Source organism: Vigna umbellata, chromosome 4 (genome assembly GCF_029865625.1).
Source record: "Vigna umbellata cultivar VRB3 chromosome 4, Vumbellata_1.0, whole genome shotgun sequence".
Taxonomy (NCBI): Eukaryota; Viridiplantae; Streptophyta; class Magnoliopsida; order Fabales; family Fabaceae; genus Vigna; species Vigna umbellata.
Genome location: NC_142168.1, coordinates 34,319,902 through 34,346,458, shown reverse-complemented (window position 1 = coordinate 34,346,458; position 26,557 = coordinate 34,319,902). Strand labels below are relative to the sequence as shown.

The window sequence follows — 26,557 nt, the reverse complement described above, 5'->3', positions numbered from 1 at the left end:
ATGATGAGATTTTTTAAATTAATGACGAATAATAGGTTATAGTTAAAAATCGTAGTTTAAAAGGTTTGCTTTAGGCTATTGTCTAATAAATTACTATTTTTAACTTTAACGTTAAGTCATAAAAAAACATGATCTTCATTGATGGTTTTTTTCCGAAGATTTTGGCTCGATATGCGTTTAATATGTATTTTTTTAAGTCAAATGAATTTGAAGTCGATTCTTTGTAATAATATTAATAAATATTTGTTTTTCTATCTAAATTATAGTGTTTTAATTTAAAATTTCATAACTAACACAAAATTGATGGATAAATTTTATATTGTGGATCAATTTTATAAATATGTTAAATTTATTTAATTGTCTTTTTTATATAAATATCAATTAAGAATTCATGAATTTCTTTTTAATAATTGGAATTTGTGTTTTTAGATGGAAATGAAATTATGTAAATAGAAATGGTGAATATAAAGATGGATTAAAGTAAAAGTATGTGAAAAACAGAAAACGTAAAGTACAAGAAATGTAAATACATAAAAATAAACTACTCTTGACAAAACAAAAATTGGTAAAAGAAATATAAAATTGTAACTCAAACTACTACAATCATCATCACTGAATTTATCATTTTCCTATTCGTGATGTTGTCAGTATTTGTGTTATATATACAATTTAATATCTATTTTTGAGCATAAATGACCTATTTATGTTTTCGAAAATTAAGGCAAAATAAAATATAAAAAATTAAATAATGTACAATAACCATTTAAAAATTGTCCACATTGCACAGTCCATATTCAATGTTTTCTTTTTGATACACCCTGAAATTTTCTATCATGTTAGGGTTTGCCTCCTAAACTGATCTTGTCTTCTGTATGATCATTGCTTTCTCATTTTTGTCCTTGATTCCTTTGTTGTTTTCGATCTATTTACTTTCTTGGAGTCTTCTCGATTTCAATACCCTCAATAGTAGTATAAATAATACATATTTTTTCCGATATTGGTTTGCATCCTCATAGATATTTTCATTACTATGTCACACTTTGCATATATAGTTAATAAACCAATAACAAAATTTAAATTATTATAAAATTTCACTTTAATGTATAAGGATGTAGCTAAAATTTTAATGTGCATAATAACACATGCAATATAGAAAGGTCATTAATGATTGACATAGACATACTAAAATTTATGATAAAAATTTTATACATATATCATTTATATAATTTAATATACTTTCATTTTTCGTAAAATAAAATAAATCAATTTAACTAGTTGACCTATTTTGTTCCCCATCAATTAAAAAAATAGACGAGATTATCCCACCAATTGTAAAGGGATTTGATTTGAGACTTTAACTTGTTCTCCTTATTTTTAAATTTTATATAGATATACAAATTTAATATATTATAGATCATAATACTAAAAATATAAAACATATTTTATGATTTTTTTAGATAATTTGTTTTTATGATATAAATAATGGACAATAATTTCCAATAACAATATAAAATTTAATATATGGAAATTAAATTACAAACGTATAGGTACTACCATAGAGAATGTCTTCATTGCTGTCATCAATGCAAACATCACTACTAGGATTATCATTATTCTCTTGTCATCTTTAATGGAATTACATAATGACTGAAAAGTAAAAGCATTCAATATTAAATGGCTCAACATTTTTCTCCCGCAAATAATAGGGATGGTATAAACAATAAGTGATTTATAGGTATAAAAATTCAAATCATACGGGCAATAATACTAGTAATAATAAATATAATTTTTCTTAAAAAAACTGAAATGTTTTTTCCAAACTCTTCGCACAATGATTTTTTGGGGGGATCACAGTGCTGTTGGACAAATGTCTCAGTTTAAAAGTCTTTAACTAATAATCAATATTTATATATTACTCAATTGAAGGAAATTAAAATAATAGGAAGAAGTGAACCAAACAACATTTAAAGGTATGCAATCAAACTAAGTGTCTAACCGCTTCAATTATATTTCCACTGTAACTACAGACATAAAGGGAAAAGGGTTTCCGAATATTTGTTATGTAAGCGTTCAATGGCTTTTAACAGAATTTTGAACCTCAAAACTTGTATCCTAAAAGTGAACTACATGATGCATCATTCCACTAATACCACCAAATACAGGAGGCAGCCAAAAAGAAGGAAATTTACAAGTCTCTGAGCATTTAAAAAGGAACATGGAATAATAACTTTTCAGAAATTGAAAATAGAAACAAAAAATAAGCCCCTGAAAATTAGAGTTTGATAGATTTAAAATTTTACCTTGCTGTACAAATCTGACCATTAGTAGATCCTTAACAGACACTCCCCTCGGGTGACTGTTTGGGAGAAGAAACTTTTGTGGTAGACTGGGGATCTTCATTTGGTTCCATTTCCACATGCTCCAAACCATTTCTAGTTTCAGAATTTCTATTCTCGCCATCTGATTCAATCACTTCTTGGTTCACAGAGTTTCCTAATTTTTCTTTAGAATAGTCATCTGAATCTAAGGGCTCCTTGGGAGCAGATTGAGATCGTTCTCTACCACCGGTCGCATTACTAGAAATAGATGGTGTCAACCACATGAATTTCAGATTCTGTTCATTCCAACATTTACCATTAATAAATGCCCTCTCAGCTGCCCAACGAGTAGTGAAAGTTATATGAGCCTCTTGTTGGATACTATCATTTGTTTGCACGTCTTCTAGCTCTACGGAGGAAAGTTCGCCAAAAGGTGAGAAGTGCTCCTTCAAAACTTCAACCTAAAGAACAGCAATTTATTTGAGAAAAAATGGAATATGATGAGAAGACTGCCTCTCATTTAATAATGGCACATTAACGAATCTGAGACGTGACCATATAAATGCATAAACTTTAAATAAACCATGCATAGACTTCTACTAAATCAACCACAAAAATTATTTTATTTCCATCTGATACATAACAAATGATCTCATGTATGATTTCTTACTGAAAAACAATTCTACGAGATATACTTCACTTGGGGTTCTAGGTTTGACAAGATGAGACCAGCCAATAAAGCATATTCATGGAACGCAATGGTTCAACTTATCTAATTAATATTGTATTAGCAATCAAGACAACTTGCAAGGTCAAAAACTAATTGGTAGGGGCTCTTACAGATTAAAAATCCACCCCCAAAATACTGTGCTTTTTCGTGAGATAATTTAATGTCATAGAGGAATAAGAAGCAAAAATGTGTTAGCAACATCAAGTGAATTAGAATATCATGCTATGGTTCAGACTAATTGCGAACTCATGTGAGTAGATTAATGTTAGATCAAGATGAGAATGGATTTGAGAGTCTGCCCCTCCATCATTGTGATTTGATAACCAGGCTGCCATATTCCTCTCATCAAATCCAATATGCCAGGAGGAGTATACAGCATGTTGTCATTTTATCTAAACAGAAAACTCACGAGTGACCGTTGACCAACTTGCTTATTTATTCCCTAAGGCTTTGAGTAGGTTATGCTGTGATTTATTTGAAACAAGCTCAACGTCAATCTATGTTTCAGCTTGATAGAGAGTGTAAAGAGTTAATTAAGATTTTCCTTCAGGTTATTGAGAATACATGGGTGTATAGCATAGATGTATTTTGTACTGCACTCCTAATGTAGTAATATCTGTACAAAAGGTGGTCATTTTATACAGTCTATTCCATTACAGTATACTTTTTGTACTCTTTCTACCCCCTTCTCACAATGATGGTAGGAAACTTCTCTACACTAAGGAGTAGAAAGCAAATTGGCAAGCAAAAAATCATGAGTGTACATCATAAAGAGAACACATGCTATAATTCTGTTCAATTTAGAAAGACGAAAAGAAAGGAATAAATGGCAAATAACTTGGAAAAAGGACAAGTAAAAAATGCCAACTTGATTCGTTTAATTCTGTTCTCTTATAATAATTAAGATCTGAAAACACTAATGTCAACCCCCAACAAAAAAAGAATAAAAAAACAGTACAGGTGGATTGAAAAAATGCAATCCCCATAGGTGATGTTTCAGGGTATGAAAATATATTCTGGGGAGTACTCCCTTAAGACTCAAAAAGAACTAATTTGACACTAAATAAGAAAGTCAGTAATTACCAATCTCAACTAAAAAAAAAAAACTCTTTTCTAAAATACCTTTCTTTATTGGAACTTCATATCATGAATAAAAAGAAGACTCAGATTTATATTTTGTTTTGGTTCATTACAAAAGAAGTATCCTAAAATGGGTCTGACTTCGGAGTCCAGAAAGATAATAAAAGAGCAGAGAGACTACAACACTGATGGCAGAAGTTGGGATTTGTTAGGTTTCTTGGAGACAAGAAACCAGGTTTATAATTCAGTTTAAGAAATTAACACACAAATCTTCCTGCACAACGTAAATAACACTCTAATTCTAAAAAATATAATACAAGAAAATATCCAACAGCTTCCAAGGCAAGAAATTCCCTTCTACACAGGACAAGCCCTGTTCTGAAACAAAATACACACCACCACCAGAAGGAACCGTTTCCTCCAAAGATAACCCCTACTAGATTAAATAACTTCCTCTAACCACCCATAAACTGTCCAACTACTGTTAACTGTTTTGTACCTTCTAATTTTGAACTTTTTTCCCAATATACACCTTAAAAGTCTTATCAGGATTCCAGATCAAAGTAAACTTTATCCAATAAAGATGAACATGTATGTGACACCAATATTTACTATTCTCAAATGTGAATGCATGCCTGAATCTCCAACAGGGGTTGTGTGTGGGGCTTATAGTAAAAACAATTGCATAAACAAAGAGATCCATTGAAAAATTCTCCTATCTCTTGACTACATAAGACATTGAGAATACTTACATTAGTTAGACCAGCTGGCAAAGGTGGGATGATACGAAATGCAGCAGGACGATTGTCCAATTTGTATCTATTTAGAGGCATTAATGGTTGAATTGGGTGCTTCAAGCCTGTAGGTTCTTGCAGTCTTGCTGCTGTACTTGTTTTAGGACTTTGGGGTACAGTATTGACCAGCTGTTTATTCTTATCAGCTGCTGCCTCTGTGTGTGGGGATGTCATACCACCTTCAGTATCCGATGATTGAGGAGGAGAAGCCAGTTTGGCAACATCAGACGCTGTGCCTAATTTGAGTCTCTTGGCAGCTTGCTCATTAGACAATTCACCCTTGAGTCCAGAAGCCTGTAATTAGAGCCCATATGATGAGAGGGAGGAATGATGTCTATACAAGAAAGATGATAACATAAAGTAACAGGATAATGATGAATATGCCTAACTTCTACCAGATATACTTCCCATAGACTTGGAAAGGGTAATATTGCTTATTATTTGACATTAAAGCCTAACCAATCATCACTAAAGGTATTATATTTAGCTTCTTACAGGCAAAACATTATTGGCCTGTAAAATAATGTATAATCAACTACAATTAAAATAAGGGTCTTTAAGTTTTACTTGTTTCTCAAATTTGTTCAACTGGCGCTTGAATTCATTGCGCTTCTGATCTAGCATTTCCTGCTTCTTGCGCAGTTCTTCCTTTAGATTCTCCAAGTTTACAAGCTTCTTCTGCAAAGGAGGCGGAACCTTGAGTCCATCAGTGATGACAGGCTTAGATTGATCAGTGGGTGATGATACTTCATATGTAGTCTTTGAAGCATCAGCTTGATGGATGTCTTTTCCCCTATCAGTGACAACAGGATGAGATGGAACAAAAGCAGGTGCCTGCCCACGGGGAGTTACAATCATGCCATTCCCAGTGTTGGTACTATCACTGCGAATGCTATCACGATTAGCCCACCATAGCTTGATAAAACGATTACCCATTACAGCATCCGGTGCCTTCAAAGCTGCTTCAGCCTCTTCCCTCTTAGAGAATTGCACAAAAGCTCGTTCACTGTTCAATGGAATATAAATGTCAATAACTTCCCCAAACTTCTTAAAATGAGCTAGAAGTGCCTCTCTCTTGTTACTTTTATGAGGTATTCCATTTACAAATAGAGTACGCAATGCCTTTTGTGATGACTTTCGTATAGTACGCATATTATCAGTTTGTGCTTTCAAAGAGACATCCAAGGCTTTTGGGTCTGCATCATCTGCTATATTTTGCTTTACTTGAAAAGAAGCATTGTGAGCACCAACTAATTCATCGTTATCTTCCTTTAATTGATTCTCAGGATAATGAAAGGAACCCATTGCAGTGTTAGTTTTTTCTTTTATGTCAAATCTGTTTTTTGAACTACCAATTCTGGCCCAGACAGATGAACTGGCACCCTGTGAACTGATAGATGTTCTGGCAGCTCCAACAGGACAATCACCATCTGGAGCATCATTCAATATGGGCTCAGTTTCCTCATTCTTAGATGACTGAAGGGTTAGGAGGGCATTTGAAGGCTCCAGACCACTATCATTCCAAAGTGGTTGATCAGGATCATAAAGATCAGCTCCACTTGTGCAACCAGCAGGACCAGTAAAAGCCCCATCCAATGTCAAACCATCATCATTGACTACAGACTTAGAAACTTTTCCAGGTAAACATTTGTTGTTCATCGAAGTGGTAGAAGCATTTACAGAATGTAAAGATTCAGATCCAGCAGGTGCTCCAATTAAGTGTGCACTTGGAAGTGAAACAGGAAGGTTAAACTGTGAAAGACTCTGAATTATGAACAACAAATTAATTAGTTAGTTTCACAATGAATGAACCTTATAAAGAAAAATATTCATCACTACATCTAATCCAACCCCACAGTCAGTTCATACCATGTGTGAAATAAAGACTGATATTGGATATTTGAAAGTTCAATGAAATGCAAATGTGTTACAGAAAACCCAATAGTTTTATGTAAACATTCTATTAAAAAATTAAATGCAAACATGCCATGTTCGAGTGTGTTCATATAATATCACATTTTCAAAAAGCAATGCCAACAAAACAGAAAACATGGGGGAAAATTTTCATAAACGACAGTTAAAAAAAAAATCCCCCTAATCATGATTTTATTCTTTATCCATATAAACTAGAGGAATGACACATAACTGGAGAGAAACTGAGGAAAACATACTTCAAAATTTGTAAAGCTAATTTTTAAATATTGTAACTTCTTCTCGTTGGCTTAAGCCTTAATGTAAGTGTTAAAATATAAAACACAAAGATATTGGACTATAAATCATGTATGAATAATCAGCAGATATTAGCTTATATAAATTGACTAACTACGTTTATTATACATGAATAGAGGATATATTGTTTCTTCTAAATTAAAGATTACATGACTATAATAATAAACAAAATATATTATTCTGATTCTCAACAATAAGTTTCTCAATTAACAAATTACTTCAACTAAGACCCATTTATGTTTTCAGTGTTTGGTGTTGCATTTTATAAGAAATGTATTTAATATAGTATAATGTAAGCCATGCTTCATTGTTGCACTTCCAATTACTCTACAAGTAAGGAACGATCTTTCTTTTTTTCTCTTTGATAGAACAGTTTGATTAAGTGATAGGAACTTGTGTATTTCACGCTACCCAAATTCCACATTGAGTAATATAGGATGCTCAAGTATTTAAGTATTTGGTGCACCACCATTAGCTTTATGGGTGAGTTCCCCAAGTGTTTAGGTGGTATCAGAGTAAGTTGCCGGTGTCTCTGAAATATGAAGGGTTTTAATCCCTGGAGGGTTCTAACCAACAAGGAAATTGAGTGAAGTGTCACCATGTAAAAAGTGTCACAAAGTAAAAGTCATTGAGACATTGACTTTTGGGAGCAGTACAATGATAGGGAGTTGAATATTATGGGGTGCCTAATTCCCACAATGAGTAGTATGAGATATTTTGTGGAGCATTTAAGTGTTTGGTTCTCCCAACTTAATATTTTGGGAGTTCCGCAAGTGTTTAGGTGCCTATTAACTGGTATCAGAGTTAATTGCTGGTGTCTCTAAAAAGGCTACCTACAAAGGGTTTTAATCAATGGAGGGTTCTAACCAACAAGGAAATTGAGTGAAGTGCCACCATGTAAAAAGTGTCATAAAGACAAAGTCATTGAGACATTGACTTTTGGGAGCAGTACAATGATAAGGAATTGAATAGTATGGGGTGCCTAATTCCCACACTGAGTAGTATGAGATATTTTGTAGAGTATTTAAGTGTTTGGTTCTCCCAACTTAATAGTTTGCTTTTAAGGGTCAAATTCCCATGTGCATGGATTCTTAGCATTAAGATTCAAGGAAATTTAGACATGCAAATGAGGATATCAGCTAACCAAACATTCCTACAACAGCCCAAAACCAAGAAAATGAAACCGTCACTCTGACAAATTTTGTCCCAACCATGCCAGCTAGATCATTTATTAAATCGCCCACATGAACATCTGAAACATTATTGGCATGCAATACTATTGAATTGATTCCACTACTAAATCACCCACATGAAAATCTAAAACATAATTTATGTGCAATAACATTGAATTGATTCTACCTACAGCCAATCAATTTTTCCATTAAAGTGAAACAAAACAAAAACATTATTCTACTTTGTAGAAAAATCCTCATGCAATTTGAAATTTAAGCTTCACCATTCTTAGCTATAGAACAGGAAATGTAATAGGAAAAACAAGGTACCTGAACATCTTCAATGACAATCCGATTAACACCGTGTTCCATAGGACACATGTCCCCTCTAAGGCAAAATCCACGCTCCTCAAAATCTCTACACCGTTGGCGAGAAATATTCACATTCAAAGAAGAATTAATAGGTGGTCTGAGCGTTCCCTGTAAACCCATTGGATGAAGCATATCTAGACCACCATTGGGCACAGCTGGAATTAAGCCAAATGTATTCCACGATGCATTTTGTGCATTTGAAACATTGGGTATCCCACGTCCAGCATAAAGGCTTGGTGGAATGGACCCTTGTGGAACCATTTGTGAAGCAACATCCATTGAGCCAAACCTAGATTCACGTTGATTCCAAAAACCAGATTCCCTGCCTCTTCCCCTGCCAACACCAGGATCTCCAGGAAAAGATGGGTTTCCACGTAGTCTTTGACTCATTTCCAGAGGTGGTCGAGGAACTGAAGTCAAGCCAGGGCGCCTTCTATCAAACTTGAAGTATATATCTTTATCTGAGGTGGCATCGCTGTAAGTTTTCAGTGTTTCAAAGGCTTGTGATTCATTTACCCTGAAGGGATGCCTATTACCAAAAGTTTTGTTACGCTTTTTGAATGGCCTATTAATAACAGGATCTGAAACATCTCTCTCCAAAGATTGAGAGCGAGCTTCCCTCCTTCGATGCTTATGATTACGATCATCATCATCGTCTTCACTCACTTCCTTTTCCTCTGGCTCACTGACACAATCAGATGGTGCAACAGACTCAGGTTTGGGAGACGAAACTTTCAGCTCCATTGATTCACTTATAACACAATATTTACAGTGTCTTCTTCCAAACACCAACTAGAAAGTATAAGCCAGCTTACGTTGTCAGAAACAGCCCCAGAAATACAAAGGAACCTACATCAATAGAAAATATAGGAGATCCAAAGTGAGATAATTTGGCATCATAATCTCAAATAAAAGACTAGCAAAATTACCCATAGCAAATGCACTGGGCACTAGCAGATTACATGCATGTTACGTTAGCTTTTAATGACAAGTTTCCTAGTCATGTATCATTACACCCAATTGCAAGGAAAATGTCAGTGGTCAAATTGGCAACTAATTTCTGAAAATTGTGATACTTCCAGAATATCAAAAGATAACAACCAAGGAACTCAAAGAATGCATGAGAGGATATATCTATACGAAATTTACAATCATCAGCCCAACCGTAGAGAGTGAGAAATGCCTACTAAGCACCTTAAGCAATAAGTTTAGAATTTGGCAAGTCCCTAATATGTGAACTATGCAACACTGGCGCAAAGTAACACAATAAAACCATAATATTTCTTTTAATCACTTAAAACTTAACTCTTTTTCACGCATCATAGTTAGAGAACCATCCAACTTTTGAGGATACACAACCAAATGTAAAGGTTCACCAAAGACTACTAAAAAAACACAAATGTAGCATATGAGCAACATAATTCAGCAATAATCACACAGTATAATAGGATACAACCATATTAGTGCAAACATATAAAAAGGGATAACAGATCCCCAGCTACCCAACATTATCATAAAAAACAATGTAGTATAAAAAATTTCACCACATTAAACTAAATACTAAAATATATCCCACACCAAAGTAATAAGCAGCTAAAACCTGCTGGAGAAGCCCTAGGAATCCACAAAATTACAAAAAATAAAACAAAATAAAAGACAACACGTCTTTGTTTGTCTCTAATTAACCCCAAATGATTGCCTAATTGGAAAGATCCACTTAGTTTAGTGCTGTTTGCCCTAACAAACATTCTCATTCGCAACACACGGCGTCGGCGTTGCAATAACTTTCTCCAATTCAAATGATCGAATAATAACAAACAACCACTACACTGTGTACATGAGGGGTTGTGCACTTATGTATTGTGCCACACATAGCGACAGAGAAAATCACCACCGAAATTACGCATCCCTTTAACAACACGAAAATTCAGTTAAACCTAAAGAGAAAGCAATCGCCCACCCGTGTAGCTATTTCGTTCATTCCTTCAATTAGGATAGGATAGAGGAGCAAAGCAATTCGAAGAATAAACAATTGTCTTGTCCACGAAATTAGATAGAAAACCTGAGAAGAAGAAGTGGTGGAATTGAACAACGCACTACGGAGCCAGGCGGCGATTGCGGTTAGCAGTGGTGGCCGCGGCGATTGGGCGATGGAGGAGCTTAGAGTGAGAGCCTGGTGCCTGCGCCTCTCTTCTGCCTTGGAGACTTTGCAAGAGAGGAAACAAACACAACACCTTAATCAGATGATTTTTTATTATCGAATTTTATTTTATTATTTCTCCCCTTCCGTCTTTGCCTTTTTCGCTTGTCAGATCAAAACAATGTAAATTGAAAATTATATTTTATTTGTGTATTTATTGTTAATTAGAATGTAATTTCAATGTACAATCATACAAATTAAATTTTAAATAATTAATAATTATAATTGCTTCTAATTAGAAGTTGTTTATTTAGTGGTTTAGTAGATTGGAAATATTTGAGAGAAAAAACAATGAAAGTTGTATAATTTAATTGATTTAATAAAATAAAATAAAAATATGAAGATGAATAGAAGAAAAAAATAATTAATTTTTTACTTTGTTCTTTTCTTCCCTTTAAACCTTTAATACATGTGTTATTTTTCTTCCATGAGTCCTTCCTATATATAAATATAACATCCTCTATTTTTATAGTAGTTATTGATTATATTTAAATTTTATAACTAAATATTTAATATAAAATAAATTTAATTTTTTAAAAATATTTGAATAAAAATATATTTTTCTTTTATTTTGATTAATGGACTTATATTATATAAACAAATAAAAATAATTTATAATTGTGACATTTAGATATTTATAATATAAATAATATTTTATGAAGTGTAACTATATAGATTTAAATGAATAGATTAATTTATTTATCCAAATCTGTTACCAAGTGAAAATTTATTTAAATCTTTATAAAGTGGAACTAATGAATTTATCTAAAAATTCTGTATATTGTTTTTATATGATAAGAATTGCATATTATTTTTATATCACAATAATTGTTTAAATTAAGTTGATATAATAAAGTTATATATATTGTAATTTAATATTAATTGTTTATTTTATATTTTATAATTATAATTTTTAGGTGTAAGTACATATATGTTAATTATATATATATATATATATATATATATATATATATATATATATATATATATATATATATATATATATATATAAACGTTTCACAAATAATAGTAATATAGTTATCACATTATATGAATAGATATAAATATATATTTACTAACTCAAATATTCGTATTCGTAGTGTGTCATTGTTAATAAGAAATATTTTTATTTAAAAAAGTTATTTAAATTTTTAAATGAATGGTAAATATTTAATACATAGATTTATATTTTTATACTAAATATTATTATTTAATAATGATCTTATTTGAATGGTTACAATAACAACTAAAAAAATAGATTTTTTCACTTTCTTGAATCCTTAAATTTTTCTATATTCTCATCCTTACATGATCAATATGAAAACAAATCTGACCATTGTGGGAAAAATTAATATACATAACATATACATATGGTAAAATATACTACATCAATCATCTAAGATTTTCAAAATATATAGCATGACTATAACAAGAGTAGTTATATATAATATGTACATTAATCCAAAGATGTTTTCCTCAAACAAGAATTCTTAGAACACCAAACACACTAAATTCCTCTTGACAAACACTTAAATTAAAGTTATAAGCTTACCATTAAGATCAAATAGCGAAAGAGGGTTTAAAAAGTTTAGTAATTAAAAGATGATGATTTTGTAAAATTAAACTTTAGTTATTAAATTTTTTTATATAACTCAAACCCCTTAATAGAAAAAATAATATAATATTATACTTTTAATTAAACCACCTATCTTCTTAAACTATTTAACAAAATATTACATGCTCTCTAACATCAAAAATTCACTTAAAAGATGAAAATAAAACTGTTTAATTTCTTCTTCTAATTCTCAGGTGGCTGACATATTTCACTGCTTTTTTTTTTCAAGATCAAATACATATTTCATATAACTTCTGATATGTCCAAAGGAAATTCATTCCCTTAATATTTTAATAATGAAATCAGATTCATTAATTATAAAAATGTTTTTTTTTTTTCATTAAGTGATCCCACTAAGCAACAATACTTTACAACTTTTCATTGACCTATTAAACAACACTGTTTAGATTGGAAAATATTTAAACAATATTTTGTTTTTATTCTATTTAGAAAAATAGACAATTGTTATTATAATTAAAAAAAAATCAGCAATAAACGAATGCACATATTTACAAATTTTTATTACAAAAATATCATTTTCTTAACTTCAATTTTAAAAAAAAATTATTTTTTTTATATGATATACTTATTTAAAAAACATAGTATAATTTTAAAAAAGAAAGCAAACTAATCATCTTACTAAATAAGTAAATTCACAAAAAAAATGATAAATAGATAAACTCACTACATCAAATGAAAAATATTCACATTTTTTTAAAAGATTCGAATTTAGTCTATTATATAAATACTACATTCTTATTTATTTCAAGAATGACATGTATGCAAATATTGGTTTCAAGTTATGTTCAAGATATTAATATCCAAACATATTAATGGTTTTTAAATATGCAGTAATAGTTCTTAGTGTCTCATTACTTAAACATTCAATCTACATGATTTAAACATTCAATATTCTATATATCTCTAATAATATTAATCACAGATTTGTTTACTTGTAGAGACAAATAGTGTTACTTATATAAAAAATTCCATTCATGGTACTCTGTTGGAAAGTTACTTCCCTTAATTTATAAATTGAACTTTACTTTCTTTTGTTTTGATTATTTTCATAACTAAAAAAATAAAAACAAAAATAGTTTTGTTTTATTTTTGAATATGTAATTTTACTCAAAATTCATGAATACAATAAATGATTGTATAAATTTTAACTTGTAATTAGAAAAAATTAATTAATTAATTTTAATTGCAATTTTTTTTATTTTTCAAAATTTAGAACAGTGAAACAAACTTACTAAAATGATTTAACATTAAACCAGTTATCATTCACTCTTAATAGTATCAAATAGTTTAGATTAGATCATATAACTTGTCATTAGAGTTTGAATGTTCATAATATTGATAGGGAAAAATCTCAACTCAGATAAATTCAATCAATTCCGTACTTAGAATAATTCCTCAACAGAAATCAATCATGTCAATAACAACAATAATTTATGATCACAGTAACTATTAAACGAACTATTCTAAATGGTAATCTGGCAGAACTTGAACTGTTGTAAATAATTATGGAAATCAACTTCTATTTATTGCGGATATACAAAGTAAGATGAAGATAGTCATAAATCAGAGCCAGAAAAGTAAACAAACAAGTTTAAACTTTCCAAGGAACAAGAATAGAGAAAGAAGAAAAGAGTTAAAACATCCACTTTGGCACAATCCAACCAAACATAAAGTCTCCACATAAACCACCTTTCATAGCAATTGGTTCTCCTATACATGAATTAATCGTGTTATTATGCTACCGACCAAACCAACTTCGTGGGGGTTGGACTTCACCATCATTCATGAGCTTATCCAGCACTGCATTTAGGTCCACAGATTGACCATTCTCAGTCAGCTTCCGAACTGTTGCCCTTACATGGTCTCTGGGGAATCCCATATTAGCAACTTTCTCAACCACATCATCTACGGAAACCCTTCCTCCAGTTCCAGCAGAACCTGAGCTACCACTCACTGCAGATGCAGTAGGGAGTGCTTGTGGGAGTATCCTGGCAGTTGGGAGCTGAGGGTAACCACTTCCACCACTAGGAGACACTGAAGCAGTTGGCAGTTGTGGTGGTTTCAGTGCAGGATTGCCACCATACTGAGGTGGTCCGCCATAACGATACTGCTCAGCAGGGCCAGAGCCAGATAGGGAACCATATCCAGAAGAATACCCTGAACCGGGTCTGCTAGATGGCGGTTCGTACGAGTGGGATGGTGCCCCATAGAACTGTTGAGGAGGAGGAGGACCGGTGGGGGACTGAGATGGTGGCTGGCGGACATTGGGAGGATAATTCTGAGGAGGATAAGGTGGTTGTTCCTCAACATGGTGCCCCAGAGGAGGTTGAAGTTGAGATGGATTCATAGATGGATGTGATGGTGGCTGTTGTTGAGGAACATGAGGTGGTGGAGGCTGCTGTTGAGGAACATGAGGTGACGGCTGAGGGTATTGGGGATGTGGGGTCTGTTGATATTGCTGATGTGGAGCTGCACCGGGGTGAGTATGTGGCGGCTGTGATAAAGGAAGTTGGTATTGCTGATTAGGTGTTTCCTGAGACTGAACAGGTGCTGGGAAATATGGATCTCTCGGAGGAGCAGCTTGGATTTGGTTTGGAGGGAATTGGCTTGGAAGTTGAACTTGAAGGGGTGGTGGCAAACCCTGTTGTGGAGGAGGTTGAGGTGGAGCATTAGGGGGAGGAATAACAGGAATGGACTGAGGAAGATTAGCAGGGGTAGGAAGCTGTGGTTGAGATTGCACAGGAGCAGGAACAGCTTGCTGCACAGGATCGGTGGTTGTGCTAGATTGAGCTTCTGATTTCTGATTCGTATTGGACACTTGTAGCTTTGCCAATTGCAGCTGAGCTTGCATTATATCTTGCTTGTCCTTGATAGTTAGCACCCCTGATTGCACCTGTGTGTTTCATATATCAAACAAAACAGGTAAAAACAGGAGTAGTATGAAAATAAATTCGCATATATCATGAAAGCTTCGGGATAAATTAGCTTTAGTGCTACTCACAAATAGCCCTCATCATAACTTTTGCCTTGAAACATTCATACAAAAAAATTGTTCTACTTTTCCTTTTTTGAATATGAAGTAACAAATTCAGTTTACAACTTTTTAATGATATTTTTCACTATTGCAGAAAAGTTAAAACAGTATTAAATTCAATCATGCGTGTAAAAGACTTCTCACTGAAGCTTAATATTAATCTTAAGTAGAAAACAATGTAGGAATTGGAGAGAACTAACCAAATTCACAAACGTTTCAATATCATTCACTTTTCTATGTTGCACAAGTAAAGATTTACAGCAAGAGTTTCACAATATAAACTAATAACAAAAAGACAAGTCATGTAAAGTCACACATCAAAACATGCGAGTCTATAAAGTATGGGAAAAGCAACCTTACTAAAAGAATGGCATCACCGTTGGGATCAAACATACCACACCGAAACTATACATACAACATTGCAATCCTAAACAACTCCTATGTTCCTGCCATATGAACGGTCAACTGGTGTTCTATTACTTATAGGAAAAGCTTGTGAACATTTAACTTTCCAACTGCAGACAAGAGATTCTTGTGTATGAGCCACATTTTTTTTTTTGTTAATAATTTTGCTATACAAGTTATCTAGGAAAATTTAGGGACAGAAAAGAAAGAACTCAAAATAAGGACCTACAACTGTATTGAAAGATTGTCATGATACCTGGAGTGAATATAAAAACATGACGATCAATTTTAATAGTTGTACATGAAAAATGGTTATAGGATTAGGATACGTCAACCTTTGAACTCATTCAGCATAAATAAAATATTACTAATTATTAAGGCTAGAAGGGAACAGGAAATGGAGGATGATAGATAAAGTACCTCTCGAAGAATATTCTCCAGTTGCCTCAATTTTCCATCAGTGCTACCATGATTATTCCCGACAGATACCTTCAAATCATCCACGGAATTTTCAAGATGGTGGGTTCTAGTTTCTAGTTGTGTTAACCGTGCACTGACACCTTCCAGTACATTGAGCATATTGTCCATATGCTTCTTCACCGTGCGATCAATGTCAGACAACATTGAAGCATCAGAAGCACTTCGGTCCTTTTCTACAATCACCTTTGCAGGTTCCAATGAATCCAGAGAACTGTAATTCTGCACAAAATAAGGATGGATACATAAAATTTGTGAAGATAAAAACCATAATGACAGTACAAGGAGTTATTACTCCTCCTACACAACACTACAAATGAATCATTACCCTACTATTCAAATACACAAAACCTTGATAAAACAACAAAGTAAAATGGCAACTAAACCTATTAAACTGAGAGGAAAACTCAAATTTGAGTCGTAAATGATAAATAAAACGGTGAAACACACTATCACAGCTAATCTGACCGCCATCAAGGACACTGTAGCAGTCATGACATGTAAAAACTATGCATAGTCTTCAAATAGAAGCTGTCAGCCAATCTGCCACTATCATGCTGTGCTATATTGGGCTTTAACAACTTACTCATAGATAACTAATATTTGGAACCCAGTCTAGACAGCAAGTATCTTAACAGCATTAGTATTTTACAAACAGAAAATAAAGATTTTTATGAACACAAGGCCCCAATTTAACAAGCCACACCAACAGGCTATACAACTTTGGATTGGCATTAGCACATTCAGCTAATTAGAATCATCAAATGTCGATCAAATGACTTTATTTCTTGTTGATAAACCTAAATTAAAATAAGTATCCAAGATCTAACCCAGTCAATTTTCATGCAGTATGTGAAATAACCCTTAGTATGTGAAAGCGGGGAATCCATGTCCATAGAATTTTATGGTAAACTCAAGCTGGATAGTGGCATTTTGATAGAAACCACAACCGGCTCAGCCTAACTTCCAATGCTGAACCCCCAGATTTCACAAAAACACAACTTCCATTTTCTCTAAGCACTAGCCAAGATAGAATTTACAAAAACATTCAAATATGAAAAATTTTAAAAGCAGCAAACAATAATGAAACAGTTCACTAATGTATGTCAATAACAAGTCAACATTAGAAACAAAAAATCATTTGGAAAGATTGTATTTATTGTACCGAAAAAACACAGAAGTCCCAAATGCTACAATCTTTATAGCAATTCAAAATATTCAACATAATATATCATAGGCACATATCAAAGAACCCCATGAAAAATAGCTACATATATCCTCCTCCAGCATTGAAAGATAGCAAGCAAATAACCGTTTGAAAGTGCGTGTCCATGATACCAGTTAATCACCACATAACACAATCTGAGTTATTGTCAATCTCTAAGCAACGCATCCAAATCAAGTTTTTTCAATTTACAGAAAAGAGATAACAAAACTTAAAGAGTAAGAAACAGCAATCACAAATCACAGTAGGACAAGTGCAACCTCACAGATGATCACTAAACAAGACATTAACAACTAATTTAAACCCTAATTAATCCAATACCAACAACTAATTTTAATAAACACCCCACAAACCAACAAACAAAGATGATAAAAAACACAGAATACCCAGATGAGCAAAAAGGTTAAAGACAAAAAAAATTGAGGCTTGAAAGCAAAAGAGCAATTGGGAAAAGTTACTTTGGAGTTGGAATCGGAGTTCCAAGGGCGTGAGAATGCAGCACCGAAATTGGGGGCAGAATCGTAACTGGAAGAGGCGAGAGGACGAATCGGCTGGAAATCGTAACTGGGAATGATGTCGTCCTTGTTGATCCCATTACCACGCGCATTTTCTTCTTCCTCTTCATCATCGTCTTCTTCACGATGATGATTTTGTTGCTGCGGTGGTTCGTGTTTCATGAGGTCGATGAAGTCCTTGCTGTGTTGCTGCACAGTGGAAGATCCATGAGTGAGATCCATAATCTGCTTGTCCATAAACGGCGTTGTATTCATCGATTGTGGTTTTGTTAGGTGTGAGACGCTGTGGTGTGAGTTCTTAGCATAAGTAAAAGCTTGAAAACCTCTTCAAGAATATCCTTTTTCCTTCTGCAGTTTCACACTCTTAAATACAAATTTATTTGTTTATCTTTCTTAATTTCTGTTTTATCTTTTTGTGTTGGTTTTCATTCTTTTCCTCGCTCAAACTAAGTCTTAAAAGATTTTTTTTTCTTAGTTTCTGTTTATTTTTTATTATATAATAACTGGAGAATTCAAAACTCATCATTAATATATTTAAGCTTAGTTTTCTTTATTATATAACAAAAATATTAGTTTTTTTATCTTTTATTTTTAATATGATATTTTTATCAAGATTATTTTGTCTATACATCATTTGAAAAAAAATATAACCGTTGTTAATAAATATATTTGTTCTAAACAACCTGTTAACCAATGATAATATAAATAGACTTATCTTATTAATTTACTATTATAAAAAATTATTTCTTTCCTTTGCTCTTCTTTGAAAAAATCTAATTAATTAAATTAATTTCAAGTAAAACTATGTTGGACGATCATGTATATGAAAAAATAACAATTATTCAAACACTGCTAATATATATAGTTTATCCTTAACAATTTAGATGATATTATAAAAAATGATAAAATTAAATCTAAATTATAAAAATTGAACCATATTGAACAACTGAAAAAAAAATAAAATAATCTCACATTAAACAAAATTAATGAAAATAGAGACTATGTTTTAACTAACCCTTCTTAGTGTATTTTTTCCATTTTTAATTAAAGTTTATTTAACAAATCCATATAAACGTAAAATTATAAACTTTATCTAATAAACAAAATTATAAATTCATTATAATTAAGTTTTTAAATTAAATTAATATGATTGAATATTTAAATTAATATATTTTTTAGAAAATGAAGGAGTATAATTTTTGTAGTGGATTGATAGAGTGAAAAGTAAAAAACCTAGTTTTCTTTTATAATTTTAGTATTTTCTCAAAATAAGCAATTATAAAAATAAAAGAAAATCAAGAATCTAATCATATTTTATTAATTTAAAAACATAATTTTAGCATGCTGATTTTACACTATGCTGCACACCCTACTCATGGGTGGTCTACCATTGTTCATTCAATTCACCAATGTCACATGCAAGATACACAAGACAACACATGTTCCCAATATCTATTCGTAATTTTTTATTCAATTAATATAATTCTTATTATTAATACTAGTTTAATTAAAAGAGTAAAATTAGAAAAACAAAAAATATATATAGTTATAAATATAATTATAAATAAAATAAATTTTAGTCATTGAAATAAAAAATATTATAAGTCCTATTGCGTGAATAATATTATGATAAATTATTTAAATTTAAAAAAGTAGTTACTAAAATATAATATGATAAATTATTTAAATTTAAAAAAATAGTTACTAAAATGATAAAAGAATTAAAGTTCTTTTATAATTAATGATTATTCAAACTTAAAAAAATCACTAAAATGATAAAATTAAAAAATATTTTTTTATTATGAATAATTATTTAAACTTAAAAAATAGTAATTAAAAGGATAAAAAAAATCCTCTTTGTATATAGTTATATTAGTATTATTATTATAATTATAATTATTATAGAGTTTACAGATTTTTCTCAAATATCAGCGGGTTACACCATGGATCAAGTTAGATGCAGATTTTGTAACAAATAATTTATAATTTTCACATAAAAAACATAAATATAAATTTCAGATACTATTGGATCAAACATGCATCATATAACACAGCTACTTCCCCTTTATCTTTTTATAAGCAAATGAATCCAAAGAAATAGATTTAATAATGCATATTCGATTAAATAGTTAAAATATTTAGTGCTTGGAGATATGAAAACTCCACTTGAACAACCACTCTGGCATAACAAAGGCTTGTCATAAACACAATTGCTGTGATTAACTATCTAGGTGTGTGAAAGACAATCCAGTCACATTGCAACTGGATGTTACCAGACATGGCAGAAATTGAGACAGAGGTAAATGACCCTGTAAATACTGTTATATTTTTTAGCCAAAAATTGGTCAAGCTATATTCTACATCAAATCACTATACTATTTTTGCAAAGAGTTTAATTCCCACCTTTTTACCCATTTTGCAAAAAATTCACTTATGTTTGCAATCTCTACGTAATCCAAGGTATTAATGTGGTCAAAATAGGTTAAGAATTCCAAACTTTTTGTTCCTAAACTTAAGATTAAAAGAGGAGAAGAAATATTTTTGGAGGGCTTGAAAAATCCCCTCTTATAATCTTCTATTTATAATGATAGAAATTTGATACAAGAGAATATGGAAGATCAAAGGTCTATACTAGACACCTAGAAAACTAGGTACAACTTGATGATGATCCCAGTAATTACTCCTTAAATAGACTTAATTACTCTAACATACTCAGACTTAATAATTATTGTGACACTTAAAAAGGGTGATAAAGGAGAAGATAATGGAAAAGACAAGATACTTATTGTGTGTTGCATATGAAAAGACAAGATAATGGAAAAGAAAAGATAATTAAAAACAAAATTAAACTATTTTTCATTTAAATGCCAGCATTTATTAAAATAGTCTTAATTAGGATAGCATTAGACAATTAGTACTGTAAACAACTCAATCAGAAACATTTGAGACTGATTGAGTTTGAATATCAAAGAACAGGAAGAAAGCTGAGTATCTGTTGTTACCCTACGGAAAAGAGACAAAATGCTACACATATTTTGTTCCTTATTCCTAAGAGTGCTGTAGAATGCACAGGGAGTTCAAATCTCAGTAAGTACTCAAACCTCATTGTTTTCTCATTTGCCTTTACATGTCTTCATATATTGCAAAAGTTTCTACTGTCATACTTCATCATAGTTTATATGTAAATCACTCTGATCAACCACTTCCATCAAGTTGTCCAAGAGAAAGGAGGTGTGCCAAGTATTGCTGAAAGAAGCCAAACACGTCATATTCTTTTGTTAATTCCATAAACACTGTAGAGATCCAAAAGAAACGGAACAATGTAACAAAATTAAACAAACACAGAAGCATGGTTGAAATTTTATGTAAGATTTTATCCAAAAAATAAAATAACAGTATTCTATTAATGTTTGATAAATTTATTAGTCATAGCTTTCAGCAAGATCAATTATGAAAAATATTTGTATCAGTTCTTCCATATCTGTTATTGTTTGATTATACAAAACGTAGAGAAAAATTCCTCCTGCCAAATGAAGGTCTGTCTACTTTGACTGAGAAAGTCATCAACCTGGGCATTATACTACAGTTTTAAACTAGATTTGTCCCTAACCAAGATTTTAATTGCAGTCATAGTTTTATTGCACTTCTTGATATTGCAGGAAATTACAAAAATGCAATTGAAACTGCAGTCACAAAAACTCCAAAAACCTTATGTTGCAGTCAAAATTGTCATCAAAGAGTTTTTTTTTTAAGCCTTGCCCCTAGTATATAACAGGTAAAAACTTCAGGATCTTCCTTTGACACACTAAAAGAAAAGTTTAGAAATACATCAAACCCAGCAAACAGAACTTCTACTTATCTCACATGTAGAAATGATCATATCAGAACACAGTTTTTATGGAATTTTTTCAAAATTTTCTAATCAAGGACCTCCATGTCATTCAAGAGAAGACCACTCTATGTCACTCTCACAATTCAGAAATCACACTGTTCACCACTTACAAAGGGGTGGGCGAATAATCCTATGCAATATTTTCTCCCAACATTTCCTTAAAGAAGCAAAACCCAAATGGACTAAGAATCCTTTTCTTTTCGGCAACATTAATGCAATTAATAACACGCCCTTTGGCATCATACCGCATGATAAGCATATGGCGAATTCCCTTGACGATTAAAGTGTTTTGCCATGATGCAGAACTCAAACGGACCCCACTCTTCAGCTTCAAAGCAGTTTTCAAGAGCAGCTTTGTACAACTGAACCAAATTTCAAACACCAAAATCACACTTTAGGTCAAAATAATATGCTCTAATCTTCAAATTGATTACATCATACAAAAGAAAATACCTTGGTAGTGTCCGTTAAAAGCTCGGTACCAGCAGGGTATGATGCATAGAATTGATCGGCTCTAGAGTAACCAGCTCTTGTCGTATTGTTGACATAAGCGTAGCTTATGAGTGTGGCGAAACAGTAAAACCCAGTATATGACACCAATCTGCGGAACTTTTGAATCTTCACTATCTCTCTTAACTTTTCATAGATCCTCATCGCGAGTTGTTCTAAGTAAACAACAATTATTATTATTATTATATTAGCAAATATGAAAAAGGATCTCAAAAATTATATTCATCAGAGGGAAACAACTAAAAGGCTAAGCATAAATTCCTATTAACTTATGGCACAAAAGCAATTCAAAGAAAACTACAAACAGATTTCAACAAGCAACCTATCTAATCACTAGAACAGCATAAAAGAAGTCTATAACAAGTTCAGGAATGCAGACGCAGAAATCGTAAAATACAGAGAAAAAAAGCATAAATGGTGCAAGAAGGATAAAAAAGATAAATTTAACCAGGAATTGGAAAAAATCAAAGAAAACCTCTTACACGGCAGAAACCTCCCACCCCACCGGCCACTCACCGAAAGAAAGTGCAGTCTGCCAATCATTCTTGTATCCCTAGAGCAACTGGTGAACAAGAAGGTTTTGGGAGAGGGTTAAATGTTTTATTTAATAATAATAATATTTAAAAAATCATCATTAATATATTTAGGCTTAGTTTTCTTTATTATATAACAAAAATATTAGTTTTTTTATTTTTAATATTGAATTATCCATTCCACTTCTATGGATTTTAAAATTCTTTTAACTGAGACAGAAGATTATAAAAAATATAGTTTATGGTTTTTTAAGAAAATTGTTATTTACATTCGTCGCATCTCCTCCTCCTATCGATGGACTCTAATATAGATATAAAATGTCATAAATACTATTGTAATATATAAAATGATATATATATATATATATATATATATATATATATATCATTTTTAAGATTTTGCATTTAAAAATAATAGAAATACAAATATTTTATTTAGATTGAGTGAAAGAAACGCCTGTGTGATGAAAATAAAAAATAAAAATACGTTTTTTTTTATCAAATTTGAACTTTTATCATTATTTAATAATTAATATATTAATTGATTAACTAAACTAGTACACTTTTTTATTTTATTTTTTAAATTGTATTTTCATGTCTATCTATAATTGTTATTATTTTCTCTTTTTACCTATGTGCCTTTATGTACAATATTACATATCCATAACATAAAATACAGAGTCTAGATTCTGTCCTATATAGTTAATTTGTAAACACAACAAAGACAGAGAGTATCATCATTAACTTCCGAACCTTAAAAAAAACAATTTAATAATAACTATTAAATGGAAAACATTTACATTTTATTGTTGAATAAGATTCTTCCTCTTAACCTAACAGAGTTAATTACTATTCGACCAGTGCAGACAAGCCCGCAATGCAAATGTGGATATTTTTGACAATAAAAGACATGATATGTTAGGTAAAAGGTGAAAGTGAACAGACACTGACGACAGTATTGTTGGCATTAGCAAAACAACAGTAGCATACTATGTCTTGCAAAGAAGACGCTCTCAACGGCGTTTCATCGGATCTGCATGTCGGTGTTTCATCACATTTCAAGCTTCCTGAAGGTTGGATTGTGGAGGAAAAAGCTCGACCCTCTAGGCCTACTCATGTTGACAGGGTACATCTTCCCTTTTTCACCCATCAAGTATTGTTTTTTCATTCATGCATGCATGCATATTGTATCACTGTCATCTTGAGGGTTACTCTTAAAGTTTTGATCTGCGCATAACACCATTGTTAAAGATGATACAGTTTTGGAAAGAATTTTGGATCTGTTTCCCTCATTAGGCAAAACTCTCTCTACTCTCTACATTGTCATTGTGATTGCAAATAACTGTTCCAAAACATTCTGTTTTGGCATTTTTTTCATGCTTATAAAGATAAATTTAGTTTCTTGAAAGGATATTAGTATGAAAAATTAGTTTTTGATTCTAGACTGGATATATTTAGCTCTTTGAATGGATATTAGTGTGAGAAATTAGTTTTTGATTCTAGATTTGGAGAATCTGAAATTTGAACTTTTCAACAGTGCCCTTTTGTGCAAATAATGTTATTTTTGGAGGAATTGTAGGATTAATTAACATGGTGTGATATAGATGATGAATAACCATGAGGATTTAGTATGTGGTCAAGACTTGGATTTCCAAGTTTAGGTTAAAAAAAGATCTGTTGGGGGAGAAGTCTATTCCTTAAATAAGCAGTTTTATTGTGAGTGATTTCTAAAGGGTTATTTACAGTTCACCAAAGAAAGTTATTTTCTTTAGTAGACAAAGTTAAACCTATTGAGTCAACCCTCCCTTTAAGATAATCATAGCAAAGAAGATAGAGAAGTACTTTGTTTATTTTTCTGGTTTGTTCTTCATTTATTCAGTTAGCACATCTGATGTTTAAAAATGGTATTCTTTCTGTACTTGCAAGGATTTGATTGTTAGTGTTTTTTTGATGTTATATTATTTGATCAGTATTACTATGAACCAAATACTAGAAGGAAGTTTCGATCACTGTCTTCTGTTCAGAAATATCTAGCACAAGAAGCACAAGAAGCAGGAGATCATGATATCACTGAAACAAAGATATCAAAAGATGGAAACACAAGTACTGTGAGTTCTTATTTCATATTTTACAACTTTTTTAAGTATGTATTTATAATGCAAAGTGTAACATCTAGTAAAGAAGATGAGTCATTCTGAATATTCACAAAAACTTCGGAGAGGAAAAACATTGAAACTATTGAACATTTTCGTATTTAGACATAACACACCACTCTGTAACACTAACAAGGCTCCTACTCAATTCCTTTTCCCTTTTCAGACTACTTTTCTTTCACAATTTTCCTTTGAAAATTTTAACTTGTAATAGCTCATTTTGTTTTTCTTGATTTGAAGATGCAACATAGAAGTATTAGTTATGCCACATGTGCACCTACCTTATGTGCTGTTTGTTCAACAATGTACCTAAAACAACTGCACAAAAATTGAGGAGTTGTGGCTTAAAGTACTCTCTATTTTTATTTAAAGTTATATTTTTTGCAGAATTATACCCAATCTAGAGAAGGAAAACAACTGGCAGAAAAACCAAGTACACCAATACCTAAGGTGCAAAATCCAACCAACAAGTAACTTTTGATTTCAACATATATCTACATTGTTTATCAAAATCTTATCTATGTTTTCGATTCAGTTTGCAGTTGAATCAGAAGAGAAAATTGTTCGTGGTATAAGAAGTTGTAGAAATCGTGCTTATTCTTCACCATTGCAAGAAGAAATAAACACTCCCAAGTCCTTCAAACACTCTAATCAATATGCTGGAGTGAGTTTCAAAACTATAGACTTTATGACATTAAAAATAATGGTAATGCATTTAATGTAATTAGCTTAATGTTTTCAGAAGAAACCTGTGAAGCTGGATAGTCAGAAAAAAATTAATTTTGAGAAGAATAACAGAGCTCCAGTGCATAACCTAACTGGTTCACCACCAGAAAAAGTAAGTTGGGTTCTGTCTGGTCCTGATGGCTTCTGGAATCCTTTCATTGATGGTTTGGCTGTGCCAGAAGCTGAAAGGCTAAGATGGTCTGAAGCATTTGTACAATCCCTCCGTAATAATCGAAACTAAGGTAAGTTCCATATAATTAATACTGCAATTCAAGTTTTTCAAAAATTGAAAGTCACTAGTTGATTCTCATTTAATTTTGCAGTTTGGATGAAGATGAGGATCTTCCTTAGTTGAGAATGGAGAATGCAATTATGTGCAACAACTTACCTTAAAATTTATGCAGACATTATTCTATTTTACTAAAGGCAGACAGTACTTTATGTTAAGAAGTGTAATGATGTAGTTTGTATCTCAAGTTATGTTTGGATCACACTTGGCAGCAACTTCTAAACTGGGTTATGATTGAGGTTTTTGTCCTTTCATTTTAGTCTTTAA

General features: G+C 31.7%; 4 protein-coding genes across 7 annotated transcripts; 1 reads left to right on the top strand and 3 right to left on the bottom strand.

Moving 5' to 3' along the window:
* Window positions 1–1,971: 1,971 nt before the first annotated feature.
* LOC124829061 (zinc finger (CCCH-type) family protein / RNA recognition motif (RRM)-containing protein) lies at window positions 1,972–10,937 on the bottom strand. Its single transcript, XM_047302506.2, has 5 exons — window positions 10,758–10,937; window positions 8,654–9,544; window positions 5,490–6,686; window positions 4,881–5,216; window positions 1,972–2,779 (listed from the first exon to the last, which is right to left on the bottom strand). Exons 2-5 carry the CDS (start codon window positions 9,437–9,439, stop codon window positions 2,333–2,335), a joined length of 2,766 nt encoding a protein of 921 aa, XP_047158462.1. The 5' UTR covers window positions 9,440–9,544; window positions 10,758–10,937; the 3' UTR covers window positions 1,972–2,332.
* A 3,172-nt stretch (window positions 10,938–14,109) lies between these two features.
* Window positions 14,110–18,538, bottom strand: LOC124829052 (basic salivary proline-rich-like protein (DUF1421)). Its single transcript, XM_047302494.2, has 3 exons — window positions 18,131–18,538; window positions 16,391–16,669; window positions 14,110–15,424 (listed from the first exon to the last, which is right to left on the bottom strand). The coding sequence occupies exons 1-3, from the start codon at window positions 18,440–18,442 to the stop codon at window positions 14,270–14,272; spliced, it is 1,746 nt and encodes a 581-aa protein (XP_047158450.2). The 5' UTR covers window positions 18,443–18,538; the 3' UTR covers window positions 14,110–14,269.
* Window positions 18,539–21,019: 2,481 nt separating this feature from the next.
* On the bottom strand, window positions 21,020–23,251 carry LOC124829030 (uncharacterized). 3 transcript variants are annotated; one of them, XM_047302459.2, is made up of 4 exons: window positions 23,106–23,251; window positions 22,533–22,744; window positions 22,325–22,441; window positions 21,020–21,433 (listed from the first exon to the last, which is right to left on the bottom strand). In XM_047302459.2, exons 2-4 carry the CDS (start codon window positions 22,731–22,733, stop codon window positions 21,383–21,385), a joined length of 369 nt encoding a protein of 122 aa, XP_047158415.1. In that variant the 5' UTR covers window positions 22,734–22,744; window positions 23,106–23,251; the 3' UTR covers window positions 21,020–21,382. The 3 variants fall into 3 exon arrangements, with proteins under 3 accessions (XP_047158415.1, XP_047158432.1, XP_047158424.1); XM_047302476.2 differs by having other exon boundaries at window positions 23,072–23,228; XM_047302468.2 differs by having other exon boundaries at window positions 23,065–23,184.
* A 760-nt stretch (window positions 23,252–24,011) lies between these two features.
* On the top strand, window positions 24,012–26,557 carry LOC124828875 (uncharacterized). Of its 2 annotated transcripts, none has more exons than XM_088114336.1 (6): window positions 24,012–24,248; window positions 25,093–25,230; window positions 25,648–25,725; window positions 25,811–25,939; window positions 26,018–26,243; window positions 26,325–26,557. In XM_088114336.1, the coding sequence occupies exons 1-5, from the start codon at window positions 24,114–24,116 to the stop codon at window positions 26,240–26,242; spliced, it is 705 nt and encodes a 234-aa protein (XP_087970462.1). In that variant the 5' UTR covers window positions 24,012–24,113; the 3' UTR covers window position 26,243; window positions 26,325–26,557. The 2 variants fall into 2 exon arrangements, with proteins under 2 accessions (XP_087970462.1, XP_047158225.2); XM_047302269.2 differs by having other exon boundaries at window positions 24,021–24,248; window positions 25,663–25,725.

Coding starts and splice junctions, on each gene's coding strand:
- LOC124829061 (XM_047302506.2), bottom strand. CDS start 9,439: ATGGAGCTGAAAGTTTCGTCTCCCAAACCTGAGTCTGTTGCACCATCT. Junction 6,687..8,653: donor TTGTCATTGAAGATGTTCAG/GTACCTTGTTTT, acceptor TTCATAATTCAG/AGTCTTTCACAGTTTAACCT. Junction 5,217..5,489: donor TGAACAAATTTGAGAAACAA/GTAAAACTTAAA, acceptor CTCTAATTACAG/GCTTCTGGACTCAAGGGTGA.
- LOC124829052 (XM_047302494.2), bottom strand. CDS start 18,442: ATGAATACAACGCCGTTTATGGACAAGCAGATTATGGATCTCACTCAT. Junction 16,670..18,130: donor ACTCCGATTCCAACTCCAAA/GTAACTTTTCCC, acceptor TATTTTGTGCAG/AATTACAGTTCTCTGGATTC. Junction 15,425..16,390: donor TGGAGAATATTCTTCGAGAG/GTACTTTATCTA, acceptor TGAAACACACAG/GTGCAATCAGGGGTGCTAAC.
- LOC124829030 (XM_047302459.2), bottom strand. CDS start 22,733: ATGAGGATCTATGAAAAGTTAAGAGAGATAGTGAAGATTCAAAAGTTC. Junction 22,442..22,532: donor TTTTAACGGACACTACCAAG/GTATTTTCTTTT, acceptor AATTTGGTTCAG/TTGTACAAAGCTGCTCTTGA. Junction 21,434..22,324: donor CGCCATATGCTTATCATGCG/GTATGATGCCAA, acceptor GGCTTCTTTCAG/CAATACTTGGCACACCTCCT.
- LOC124828875 (XM_088114336.1), top strand. CDS start 24,114: ATGTCTTGCAAAGAAGACGCTCTCAACGGCGTTTCATCGGATCTGCAT. Junction 25,726..25,810: donor CAAGTACACCAATACCTAAG/GTGCAAAATCCA, acceptor TTTTCGATTCAG/TTTGCAGTTGAATCAGAAGA. Junction 25,940..26,017: donor ACTCTAATCAATATGCTGGA/GTGAGTTTCAAA, acceptor TAATGTTTTCAG/AAGAAACCTGTGAAGCTGGA.